Here is a 13253-nt window from a genome sequence, read left to right as displayed (position 1 = left end):
ACTGAAGATTCTGTTTCATTTGCTGTTATTTAATTGTAAGTAAAAAAAAAAAAAAAAAAAAATTCAATAACACTCTCTTTTCTTACCGGAGAACTGAGCGCAGCAGATATCACCAATGGCTGGGTAAAAATCCGAGCGTGGCGGCACCTGGCTGCAATACTGGCTAAGGGACGCCTGAAGTTCAGCAAGCTTATCTGAAGACAGAGATCACAGCGTCAACAAAAGAAATGCAAAAGAATCTAAATGTTATCTGCGTGCTGAGTCTCCTGAAGTATGTTATCCCAATAGCACAAATCAAGATTTCCTTACGCCCACTTTGCAGCTGTTGACAAAAGAAGTCTTCTGGAGTCTGAATGTGGGCGACCACGCCACGAAACTCATCACCTACATTCAAAGTCAGCACTTTGGGGATGAGATCACTTCTGTCTACCACAATTTTGTTTTCAGCTGTCATTTTTCCAACATCGTCAAGATCACCTTATCAGAAAACAGAAAAATTAGCCATTTTGACTTCATTAATCCAATTTTCCAGTTTTTCAGGCCTCCCTGCCCTCTTTCACACCTCTAGACCTTATTACATGCTGGGCTTTTTCCCAAAACACACTCCCAAATTCCTCAATGACCTGAGTATCTCCTGCTCAGGATGGTGTCACCATGAAAGGCTTCTGTCCAAATCTGAGTCAGGGACCCTTCCCAGGGCCCCCACTGCACTCGGCACTTGTGCTACCATTTTATTTTTGTTTGTTTTGGTTTGTTGGTTTTGCTTTTTAGAGCTGCACTCTTGGCATACGGAATTTCCCAGGCTAGGGGTCAAATCAGAGTCCCAGCTGCTGGCCTACACCACAGCAATGCAGGATCAGAGCCACGTCTTCAACCCACACCAGAGCTCATGGCAATGCCAAATCCCTGACCCACTGAGCAAGTCAGGGATTGAACCTGCGTTCTCATGGATACTGGCCAGATTCGTTTCTGTTGCGCCATAACAAGAACTCCCTCTGCTACTGTCTTATAATCTGTTCTCTATGTGTCTGTACTGCCCACAGGACACCCTCCATGAAGGCACCTGCACAGGGCCCTAGGAAAGCACTACTGTGGGGGATTTTGTTTCTTCCGCTGGACCCCTTTGCAGCAGCTGCTACCACTGATGACTCCTTCCCGGAACATTCACTTTTCTGTTATTCTGGCAACATTTTCCTCACTCTCTTTCCACCTCGCCCACCACAGCTTCTCACTGGTACTGAACGCAGGCCCAGGTTCACCTCCCCCACTTCACACCCTAACATACCACCATCACTTACAATCTCAACCATGACTACTCTTCGACCAGTGAGTACTGGGTTTTCTCCTCCAGATGGCAAAAACTACTGGAGGCTTTTCAACAGTGCTGTCTCACCAAAATTTAAGCTTTAGGGATTTCATATAGGCAGGACTACAGGAATACAAGCAGGAGATATAAATTGCAGACTTGTGCAGTTATCCGAATGATAAGGATTTCTGACCCAGAAAAATGGTAGGAGAGAAAAAAAGACTTTAAAAAAAGAAGGGGAGGAGTTCCCATCGTGGCGCAGTGGTTAACGAATCTGACCAGGAACCATGAGGTTGCAGGTTCAATCCCTGGTCTTGCTCAGTGGGTTAAGGATCTGGCTTTGCAGTGAGCTGTGGTGTAGGTTGCAGATGCGGCTTGGATCCCTCGTTGCTGTGGCTCTGGCGTAGGCCGGCAGCTGCAGCTCCGATTCAACCCCTAGCCTGGGAACCTCTATATGCCACAGGAGCGGCCCTAGAAAAGGCAAAAAGACCAAAAAAAACAAAAACAAAAAACAAACAAAAAAAGGCGATCCCATCGTGGCACAGTGGAAAGGAATCCGACTAGGAACCATGAGGTTGCGGGTTTGATTCCTGGCCTCACCCAGTGGGTTAAGGATCCGGCGTTGCTGTGAACTGTGGTGTAGGCAAAGACACAGCACAGATCTGATGTTGCTGTGGCTGTGGTGTAGGCCAGCAGCTGTAGCGCCTATCTATTAGACCCCTAGCCTGGGAACCTCCAGATGCTGCCCAGGTATGGCCCTAAAAAGCAAAAAAAGGAAAAAAAAGAAACATATAACTTGTAAAATACTATTTAGGGAGAAGAATCAATAAAGGCCTGGTGACCAACTAGGGTAAGGGATGGGAGCTGAGGGATAAGGTAGATTAAAGGAGGACTCAGGTTTGCTTGTGTGACAGGATATGTCCGATCATAGCACCGTTAGTCTGGCATCACCTGTGAATGAAGGAGCACGAGACAATGAAGGGTGTCTACGCCTACTGTAACTGCTATTAGAGCAAAGAAAAGGAGAAAGCAGGCTACAAAAAACTCCACACAAGACTACACAAAGAAAAAATAAAAAGCAGAGAGCAAAACTTCTCAGTTAAACTACCCAATTAAGTAAGTCATTTAAGAAGAAATACCATCCTACCAGAACAGTGTTTCAGTTCTAATTACTGCTGGAATACAAAGGAAGGAGAAGAAAACAAATCCAACTAAGGAAATGTGAGGTCAAAATCCCTCAAGCCCAAGTGTCGTGATATTTAGTATTTTATAAGCTGATAATTATCAAGTCCAGGATCAATCAGAAGACTGGGAAGGAACACAAGCAAGGAAGACAAATTAGAAAAAACATACTACTTGAGAGTTCCCATTGTGGCTCAGTGGGTTAAGAACCTGACAGTGTCCATGAGGATGCAGTCTCGATCCCTGGCCTCACTTAGAGGGTTAAGGACCCAACGTTGCCACGAGCTGCGTGAGCAGGTCACAGATGCAGCTCAGATCTGGTGTTGCCCTGGTTGTGGCGTGGGCCAACAGCTGCAGCTCCGATTTGACTCCTAATCTGGGAACTTCCAGATGCTGCAGGTGCAGTCAGAAAAAGAAAAAAATTAATATATTACTAAATTTAAAAGTATCAACTTTCTTATATCATGTTTACAAAATGGTTATCATTTCCATTAAATCTGACAGTATGATAGCTGTTCCCTTTTCATTAAATAGAGAATATATCCTTCAATAACTGAAATCACTATCCCATTCAGTATTCATCTGCATACGCACCTGAATCTGCGCTTTGCTTCTTAGAATTTTGTCCCTTGGGTTTCAAACCATATCCCATTTCAATGAGCACATGGTCTAAGAGTTTTCCTAAAAATGATTAAGACAACATATTTCCATTGATACATCAAGTTTAAGCTTAAATACAAAATAAATGGGTCATAGTAACAAGATTTAAAAATTATAGCTATTAGAGCACTGGCATATTTCTTACTAGCTCAGTTTCTATGTACAAAATATAGTTTATTAACACTCAGCTTTAAAAACTGAGGCAAATTTCCCATCATCACTTGAAATATTAATATCAAAATATTTCACTTACAAATTCTGAACAGGAGTTCCCGTTGTGGCTCAGTGGTTGACGAATCTGACTAGGAACCATGAGGTTGCGGGTTTTCATCCCTGGCCTTGCTCAGTGGGTTGGGGATCCAGCGTTGCCGAGAGCTGTGGTGTAGGTTGCAGACATGGCTCAGATCTGGTGTTGCTGTGGCTCTGGTGTGGGCCAATGGCTATAGCTCCGATTCGACCCCTAGCCTGGGAACTTCCATGTGCCACGGGTGAGGCCCTAAGACAAAAAAAAAAAAAAAGAAGAAAAAAGAAATTTTGAATAATATAAAAGATTTAGTTACCACATCACTGGCATGACTGGCATTCTTAGACTGACCATCATTTACAACCAGAAATAAATTTAAAACACAAGACTGCTTTATCTCATATATGAAGCATGGCTGAGAACAAGGCTTAGTCAGTGTCCTTACATAAACTTTAAGTTCCCTCAAATAGCATACAAAAGCTCAAGCCATAACATGGAACATATATAGCAAAGAAACGAAACAATTTTATACTTAATTTCACAACAGGATTAACTGAACTTTCTATCAAGTCACCAACCGACAATAGGTCTCAAACAGTCCAAGAGTAAGAATACCTTGGAAACCAAGAGGCAATTTTAAGCACACTCTGAGAAGTCAGTTTTCAAATACATACAAAGCCGTAACGGAAAAACAGGATTCCAAACTGCTTCCATTTCCACAACTTAAATACTATGTGCTTATGGTCTTCTAAAGTAACTTCAACCAAAATGCAGTTCCAGGAAGGTTGTTCAAAGAAAAAGCACTGATAATAAGGATGGACAAATTCACAGAGAAATTCTTGACTTTCCTCCAATAAATGAGAAGAGAACGGGGTCAGTCTAGAGCATAACGGCTTCCCCACACTAAGTCCAGATCTTGCCTTTTAATCCATCCTGTCCTACAGACTTGTGCCTTGTCTTTGACAAACTGCTGACTTCAAAAGCAGAGCCAAGAGCAGTTTCTCCGGACGATGTGAGATGCTGTCTCCTGGGCTTAAGTCCTAATTTCACCCCAAATAAAACTCAACTCTTTAAAAAAAAAAAAAAAAAGCAGAGCCAAGGCCCTAGTTTCCACCACAATCTGAGTGACTCCAGAATGGGGCTTACTCAGTCTCAGGTTCCTATTTCTTCTCTGAGAAACAGGTGGAGACTAAGTAACACATGAAGTGCTCCATTTAAAAACAAAGATTTACGGAGTTCCCGTCGTGGCTCAGCAGTAAGAACCCGGCTAGTATCCACGAGGTTGGGGATTCGGCGTTGCCGTGAGCCGTGGTGTACGCTGCAGACGGCGCTCGGATCCCACGTTGCTGTGGCTGTGGTGTAGGCTGGTGGCTGCAGTTCCAAGTGGACCCCTAGCCTGGGAAGCTCCACATGTGTGGCCCTAAAAAAAAAAATTAAAAGTTAAAAACAAAAGTAAAAAAAGATTCAGATCTTACCCGAACTCGTCAGCATCACATCCACAGCAAAGGTAACCACCTCCTCTTCTAAGATGTCCACAATCTTCACAGAGCAGCACTGCTCCAGCAACAGCGACTTGATACTTCGGACACAATCACTGCTCCAATTCCCCTCTGCTGGGATAACACTGGCCACGAAGCACTTTATGGCCTGAAAGAGTTTACAGAAGTTACTAAAAAAAAAATCAGTATTTGAAAACAACTTTTTTTCTAATTAAAGTTTTTTTTTTTAAGACAATGTATTTTATGCTGAACATGTATCAAAAATCGTCAAGTAGCAACCAGGTAAATAATTTTAGGAATAATTATTTCTCTCTATTGATACACTATCCACCCTGCTTTTCCTTTTGGGATTTGACACTTGAGAAATTCATGAAAGGAGAGTAATTATCCCTTAATTACACATAAATTCAAGTGGCTTCTAAATAATGTAATTCAGAAATGATTGTTTTTAAAGAGGAGATTGATAAGATGTCCCTAAAAATGCCAAGTTTCTCCCCTGAGGCAGGGCTTAGGTAAATAAGGCCTAAAAAAATGAGGCTAATAAAGCCCGCGAGTGTTTTACCACATAGTAGAAGATATACCACTAGGTACCATTTCACATTAACCATGGCAACCGTGAGACCGTGCAAATACTCTGTCTGTGAAAACATTAAAACAGCTCCTTTGGGACACTCTTTTGAATTTACAAAGTAAGAGAGGACTCACACAAGGAGGAAACAAGTCAATGTTTCTGCTCAGCTTGTGAATCCTGTTTACTGGAATTCTTTCTTCATTTCCATAATCAATATACAAGACTTGGGCCTTCTTCTGCAGCACATCGAGGTCTTGTATCAGTACTCTGTTCCAGGTCTGAAAGTAAAATAGGGTGGCATTCCGCTTCAACACACAATCCTAGGTTTCAAACCTCTCACCCGATCAATAGAACATGCAAAGGAAGAGCTACTGTCCTGTTCTGAGATACTCAATTAACAAGGTAACTTAATTTCCAAAGAATCTGGCTGAGAAATCCCTAAATTTGTCTATTTTAAGATGCTTTACTATGCACCACTCTTCTCAGGCTACTCTAGCCCAGCACCCTCGGCGACACACTAATGCTTCAGCTACACAAATAAACACAAGCTCTAGGACGAGCAATCGGGCTGTCCCCAAAAAGGAGCCTACAGACAGCTGGAGAGGCCTCAGGAAGCGGGGGAATAAGCAAACAGATCTGGTTTCCGATTGAGGAAGAGAAACGGGGGTGTGACCAGAGTCTCACCTCAAGCCATCTAATGCATTATTAAAAGCTCTGGTGTCAAGTTGACAAGACCAAAGTGAATTAAAGCATCTTATTAAATAATTCGCTTCATTAGGAGTTACCTGGTCCACAGTGTACTTGGCAACACAAACTTCTCCCTTCACAGGAATATAATCCTCTTCATGCGCCTTATTTGCATATGTTTCCTTTAAGCTCGAAGAGAGTTGGTTCATGTATTCTGAAACTTCTGAAGAATATAACTGCACATAAAAGTCGCTTGGGTGTTTGAATTCAGTAACTGTACCCTTTCAAAACAGAAAAGTTGTAATAATTTGCTGAGAACACAGTAAATGTGAATTTCTTAAGGCTTTATAACATGATACTGGGAGTTCCTGTCGTGGCTCAGGAGTAATCAATCCAACTGGTATCCACAAGAACGCAGGTGCGATCCCTGGCCCCGCTCAGTGGGTTAAGGAGCCGGCGTTGCCATGAGCTGTGGTGTAGGCCACAGATGCGGTTCGGATCCAGGGTTGCTGTGGCTATGGCACAGGCTGGCAGCTGTAACTCCTACTCGACCCCTAGCCTGGGAACTTCCATATGCCACAAGCATGGCCCTAAAAATAATTAAATAAATAAAATATTGGAAAGACAAAAGACAAAAAAATAAACATAATAAAAAAGTGTTATAGACAGTTTTTGCAATCTTTACCAATTTAGTTATATTTTATAGCTATCTCATAAACTCAAATTAAACACAGGAATCAAGGAAATAAAAATCTATACAGTTCTCTGGCTCTCTGTCTATGGAAATTAAACAACAAATACCTTTATTTCCATGGTTTTCCTGAGTTGTAGGCTTCTCAAATCAGAAAACATTATTTTACCAGCACAAACGGCTATTTCTTTAGTAACTCCAAGAGGATAGTCACTCTGGTTTGAAAAAACATACAAGTGAGTTACAAGCACATGTTTAAATGATACCATGGCCACCATTCACTAGAATCAAGGTCAGAACAGCCTGACTCTCAAGTTTGCCTAAGAGTGTAGAGAAATAACGTAAATCTTCACGAGCCACTAAAACCTACCGTCCACAGGTGGACTGAAGCAGTGGGATCACCCAAGAATCAGGCCATGTTGATGACAACGTTGAGTTTATTTTTTTTAAAGGGGGGGGGTAGTGTTTTAAGACTGCACTTGTAAACATTTTTATAGGAATGGATTTCTTTTATAGGACCGACTAGAGAAGGCTCAAATTTATCTCTAAATGTGATTTGCACACAACTCCTATTTTTCAGATTACGAATGATTTAGCCCATATCATTATCTAAACGGAAGAAAGATATTAATAGAAAAAAATGTTCCTGAGATAACAGGGCCTTATTAGAACCCAATACTCAGAGCTAGAGGACAGGTGTGCAGGGACCGTAACGAAAGGACTCTCCCAGTCCCTCCACATCCTCACCTCAAGTCCTTTTTCGAAAAAAGCCTGGGCATAAACAATTCTCCTAGACCCCAACAGTCATCAAACTGATCAAAGGGGAGTTCCTGTCGTGGTGCAGTGGTTAACGAATCCGACTAGGAACCATGAGATTGCGGGTTCGGTCCTGCCCTTGCTCAGTGGGTTAACAATCCGGCGTTGCTGTGAGCTGTGGTGTAGGTTGCAGACACGGCTCGGATCCCACGTTGCTGTGACTCTGGCATAGGCTGGCGGCTACAGCTCCGATTCGACCCCTGGCCTGGGAACCTCCATATGCCGAGGGAGCAGCCCAAGAAATAGCGTAAAGACAAAAAAAAAAAAAAAAAAAAAAAAAAAAAAACTGATCAAAGGTATACAGATGTTTTCAACAGGAATAACAAACACTGGCAAATGCAGAAATAAGTCATAAACATTTAACTGAGCTTAAGCCCTCTTACTTCAAAATAAAGGGAGTCATTAAAAACTTAAAAGCAAAGAAAGAGTACATCATACCTCATTTTTCACTTCCAAGTTCTTTGTTTCAAAAGGTGATTTATTATCTTCAAGTTTGCGGAAACTGAAATAAAGCAGCTGATTATAACACATATAGCACAGAACCATTTAAGAGTTGGGGGTCACAATTATGTTAAATTCTCAATCAGCAGCATCCAGAAAGAGCAGAACAGCCTCCTCTAGAAAGAATCACACGAGCAAAACAACCCCATGCTGGCTATGCAATGGCCCCCCGGTGCACCGAAGTGCTGCTTCCGAAACCCACCTAATGAGAAGAAGAGAGCCAACAACCTCCGAGCCTCAAAGTGGAGGGAATCGCTACATTACCTACAACAGTTTTGAGGATCAGAAATTGTAGAGCTGTTCACTTTATGTTATACCTCAATAAATAAGTAAAAACTGGCAACTTTTCCATAGTGACGGCCTGCTTACCTGATTTGACCCTTATGCTACAAAAAAAAAAAAAAAAAAAGTCTTTTAAAATATTCTCTAATGAATTTTAAAAAAAAAAGTCACACCTACTTTTGCTGAACAGGTTTGCACACGATGCTGTGGGCCGACCAGTCCCTTCTCTGACACGCTGTGGAGCAGTAGTACGTCTGTTTGCACTGTGAGCATCTCAGTGACCCTACAGAACACAGCCAGGATATCACCAGTGTTTTATTCCAAACATTTGTTGCCAAAGTAAGACACTTTCAAAACCAAGACATATTAAATGCCATTCTATTAATCATATCAAGGAGATTATTTGAAGAGGATTATGCTTTTTATGATTAGGTATTAAGATTACATTTTTAAAGCTCTCTCAAAATGCAGAGAAAAGGAGGAGTGCCAAAACGAAATGAAAACAAGAGGAAGGACAGACTGGAAACACAACTGACTTCCCTCATGCACAGCCTGGAGCACATGTTATATCAAGGGAGACAGAAAATCTACGGTGGTGAAAACAGATGTGTGTGCAAGCAGACCCTGGCACAGCTCACTGTGTGCCACTGACAAAGTACAACACAAAAGCCAGTGAAGAAAATCACACTTATAAAAACCCAGGATGTTTCTGAAATAAAGTTTTTTAAAAAAATCCTATCAGCAGTTCCTCCTGTGATGCAGTGGGTTAAGGATCCAGCACTGCTACAGCTGCATTTACAGCTGTGGCTCGGATTCAAACTCTGGCCTGAGAACTTCCACAGGCCATGCTGTGACCATTAAAAAATAAATAACAGATAAATCCTATAAGTATACAGGCAGAAGAAAACAAGTCATCTTAAAAAAAAAAAAAAAGAAAAGAAAGAAAAGAAAAGAAACAACAAAACCAGGCTGGTCTCTAATGCCTCCACTCTAAAAGAAACAGAAAAAAGTAGCTTAATATCCAAATAGCCAGGAAGCGCAGGAAAACTACTCTAGACCACTGATGATGAGGGAAACGCAAATTAGAACCACAGAGAGATGCCACTACACACTCACTAGAAGGGCTAAAATTAAAAGGACTGAAAACACCAAATGTTGAAGATGTAGAGCAATCAGAACTCATTACCAATAGGAATACAATGGGACAGCTACTTAAAATGGTTTGGCTTTTTCTTTTCTTTTTTCTTTTTTTTTTCTTTTGCCTTTTTGTCTTTTTCGGGATGCAACCCTCGGCATATGGAGATTCCCAGGCTGGGGGTCTAATCAGAGCTTGTTGCTGCTGGCCTACACCAGAGCCACAGCAACACCAGATCCATCTGCGATCTACACCACAGCTCACGACAACGCCAGATCCTTAACCCACTGAGCAAGGCCAGGGATCGAACCCGCAACCTCCTGGTTCCTAGTCGGATTCATTTCTGCTGTGCCACAATGGGAGCTCCTGGCTTTTTCTCATAAAGTTAAACATACACTTATCTTTTGACTCAACAACAAACTAAAACTTCATGTACATGCGCAGCACGGATTAAACTCAGAAATATTTTCTAAACAGAAAAGGCTGCATCAGAAAGAGTGCACACAGTACGATTTCATTCACAAGAAACTCCGTAACTGGCAAAGTTAATTTATGGTGAAAACACAACAGGGGTTACCTCTGGGGGGGTATCGTGACTGTGACAGGATGGAGGGAACTTTCTAAGAAGGAAATAGTCTTTATCTTGACGGGGTATGAGTTTGGGCATTCCAATTCATGTTAAGTTCTATCTCAAAGAACAGTATAAAAAATAAGTAAAGAAGCAGTAAGAGTAGAAAGATATGATGACAAGAATGGTAGGCTGCTGGCGGCTATGGAAGCCAAGAAATGGGCACATGGGGTACATACACTCTGCTGTGTACGTTTAATGTTTTACATAATGCAAATGCTCTCCAAACGTGCGGAGGGATAATCCGGCAGACGTCTGCGCGCAGCTTGCTTACCAAACAGGCCACAGCGATGGCAAGTGGTCGACCTAAGAGGAGGTCCCAAGGAGCTGAAGAGCGCTGGGTTGTTTATGGACAAGGAATTCTCAACCAACTTGTCTCCTTTTTTTGACTTTGCAGGAGGCACATTATTGCTAGGCTTCTATTAAGAAAAGAAAATAGCAATGTTAAAACTTGGCAATGATGTTTTGTTTGGTTTGTTAAGTATTAGATTTGGGAGTTCTTCTGAGAAGACAAAGCAGATGTACTTCTTATTCCTTCCATTAAGTACAACTAAAAACCCTGGCCTTCTATGTAAAACACAATGCTATAAGTTCTAGTCAGTGCGATAAGGTAAGAAAAGAAAAGGAAACGAAAAGCATATCTTAAAAAAAAACAAAAAACAAAACAAAAACTGTCTTTTATTTGCAGAAAGTTCCAAGAAATCTACAAAAAAGTTCCTAGAATAAGTGAGTCCAGGAAGTTCAAAAGACTATGGTCAGGTTTGATCCTTGGCCCAAAAACTTGTGCATGTTACAAGCACAGCTAAAAACAAAAACAACCCCATATTTTTATACATTAGCAATGAAGGTGAGGACACATGGAAATAAAAAAAATATAACAAACATTTACAATCATTCAAAAAAAAAAGGGAAATACTTAGGTATAAATCTAACGAAACATTCCCAGCCTGTAAGCTGAAAACTGCAACGCAAAAGAAATATATCTAAATAAACTGGGAGACAGAGTGTGTTAATTCAAAGACAACACAGCAAAGATGTCCACAGTCCTAATGTGATATACAGGTTTAATGCAATGCCTATCAAAATTCCAGCAAGATTTTTTTGTAGATACAAACAAGATAATTCTAAAATGTAGTTTGGAAAGAAAGGAAACTAGATTAAATAAAATGATTATGAAAAAAGAAAAAGAAGGTGGGAGGAATCACTGTACCCAATTTCAAGACTATCATAGCTCTAATATTGTGTGGTATTGATGGAGGGAAGGACCCAGAGATCAAGGGAAAGGAGCAGAGACTTCAGAAGAGACCCACACAGGATTGCCCAGCTAATTTCTGACAAAAGCGTAAAAGCAATTCAGTGGAGGAAAGACATTTTCAACAAATGGTGCTAGAACAATTGTATATCTCTAGCCCCAAAAAATTAATCTCAACCTAAGTCTCACAATTTAAGATTAGCTCCAAATGGACCACAAACTTAAATGTAGAGCTATAAAACATTCGTGGGGGGGGGGAATCCCCAAACTTTCTAGATCTAAAGTAGCAAAGAGTTCTCAGACTTGACACCAAAAGTGTAATCCATAAATGGAAATATTGATTAGGATTTTATTAAAAATTTTTGTTCTGCCAAATACCCTGTTAAGAGAGTGAAAAAGCAAGCCAGAATAAAATAAAATTAAAAAAATAATAATAATTAAAAAAGTAAACCAGCTCTAATGGAAAAAAAATAAAAATCATTATACATATATATATATAAAGTTAGAGACTAGGAAAAAAATATATTTAGTAGTCAAATTTCTGACAAAGGATAGAATCTGGACTACAAAAGGACTTTCGACACTTATCAGTAAAAAGAAAGTAAAATAAAATTCCAGGAGTTCCCCACTGTGGCTCAGAGGGTTAAGGACCTGTCACCTCTATGAGGATGCAGGTTTAATCCCTGACCTCAGTGGGTTAAGGATTAGATCTGGTTTTGCCATGGGTGGGGCAAAGGCCCCAGCTGCAGCTCCAATTTGACCCCCAGACTGGGAACTTCATATGCTGCAGGTGCAGCCATAAAAGAAGAAAAAAGAAGACAAAAAAAAGACAAAAAGCAAACAAAACCAATCCAGAGTCCCCTTGTGGTGGGTTGGGGATCACTGCAGCAGCTTGGGTCACTGCTATAGAGCCCATTTGATCCCTGGCCCAAGAACTTCCACATGTTGCAGATGAGACAAAAAATAAAATTTTTTTAAATTAAAAAAATAAACAATCCAAGTTAGAAAATGGGCAAAAGTTATGATGAACATTTCACCAAAAAGGATACACATATGGCAAATAGCCACATGAAAAGATGTTTATCATTAGCAATTAGAGAAACACGAAACCACAATGAGGTATCACTATGCACCTATGAAAACAGGGAAACTAAACATACTACCACCATCAAATGCTGTTGAGGATGCTGGAAGCAGAGAAACTGGGTCACTCATACATTCTCAATGGGACTGTAAAATGGTATAAACTATTCTGGAAAACACCACTGCAGCTTTAAAAAAAAAAAACTAAACATGCAATTACCAAATGACCCAGAAATTGCACTCCTGGGCATTTATCCTAGAGCAAAACAAAAACAAAAAGCTCACGTTCATATAAAACCCTGCACATGAGTGTTTACAGCAGTTTTAGTTATGCTAGCCAGAAACTGGGGCCAATCCAGATGTATTTCAATAAGTGAATGTTTACATAAGCCACAGAATACCAGTTAGCAACAAAAAGCATCAAACTACTGATATATACAACAATCTAGATGAATCTCCAGAGAATTATGCTGACTGAAAAAAAAAAATCCAATCCCAAAAGTTATATACTGTATGATTCTATTGCTGTAACATCCTTGAAATGATATTTTGGAAAATGGATTAGATTAGTAGTTGCCAAGGGTTAAGAAGGGGGCAGAGGCAGGAGGGAAATGGATGTGGCCATAAAAAGGTGCAGAAGGGATCCCTGAAGTGATGGAAAATGTTCTGTATCTTGACTGTACCAGTGTCCATATCCTGCTTGTGATATTATGACA

General features: G+C 40.7%; 1 protein-coding gene across 1 annotated transcript in view; it reads right to left on the bottom strand.

The window, feature by feature from the left end:
- TDRD1 (tudor domain containing 1) overlaps positions 1 to 13253 on the bottom strand; it is a 49154-nt gene that overhangs the window by 22715 nt on the left and 13186 nt on the right. The window contains 10 exon segments of the mRNA XM_021073713.1: positions 87 to 194; positions 310 to 477; positions 3083 to 3169; positions 4868 to 5039; positions 5597 to 5740; positions 6248 to 6430; positions 6951 to 7055; positions 8095 to 8158; positions 8617 to 8722; positions 10477 to 10621. Of these exon segments, the coding sequence (XP_020929372.1) occupies positions 87 to 194; positions 310 to 477; positions 3083 to 3169; positions 4868 to 5039; positions 5597 to 5740; positions 6248 to 6430; positions 6951 to 7055; positions 8095 to 8158; positions 8617 to 8722; positions 10477 to 10621 (1282 nt within the window).

The sequence above is a fragment of the Sus scrofa genome, chromosome 14, assembly GCF_000003025.6.
Source record: "Sus scrofa isolate TJ Tabasco breed Duroc chromosome 14, Sscrofa11.1, whole genome shotgun sequence".
NCBI classification, from domain to species: Eukaryota; Metazoa; Chordata; class Mammalia; order Artiodactyla; family Suidae; genus Sus; species Sus scrofa.
The sequence above is the reverse complement of the archived record's forward strand: the minus strand, read 5'-3'. Positions and strand labels throughout refer to the sequence as shown.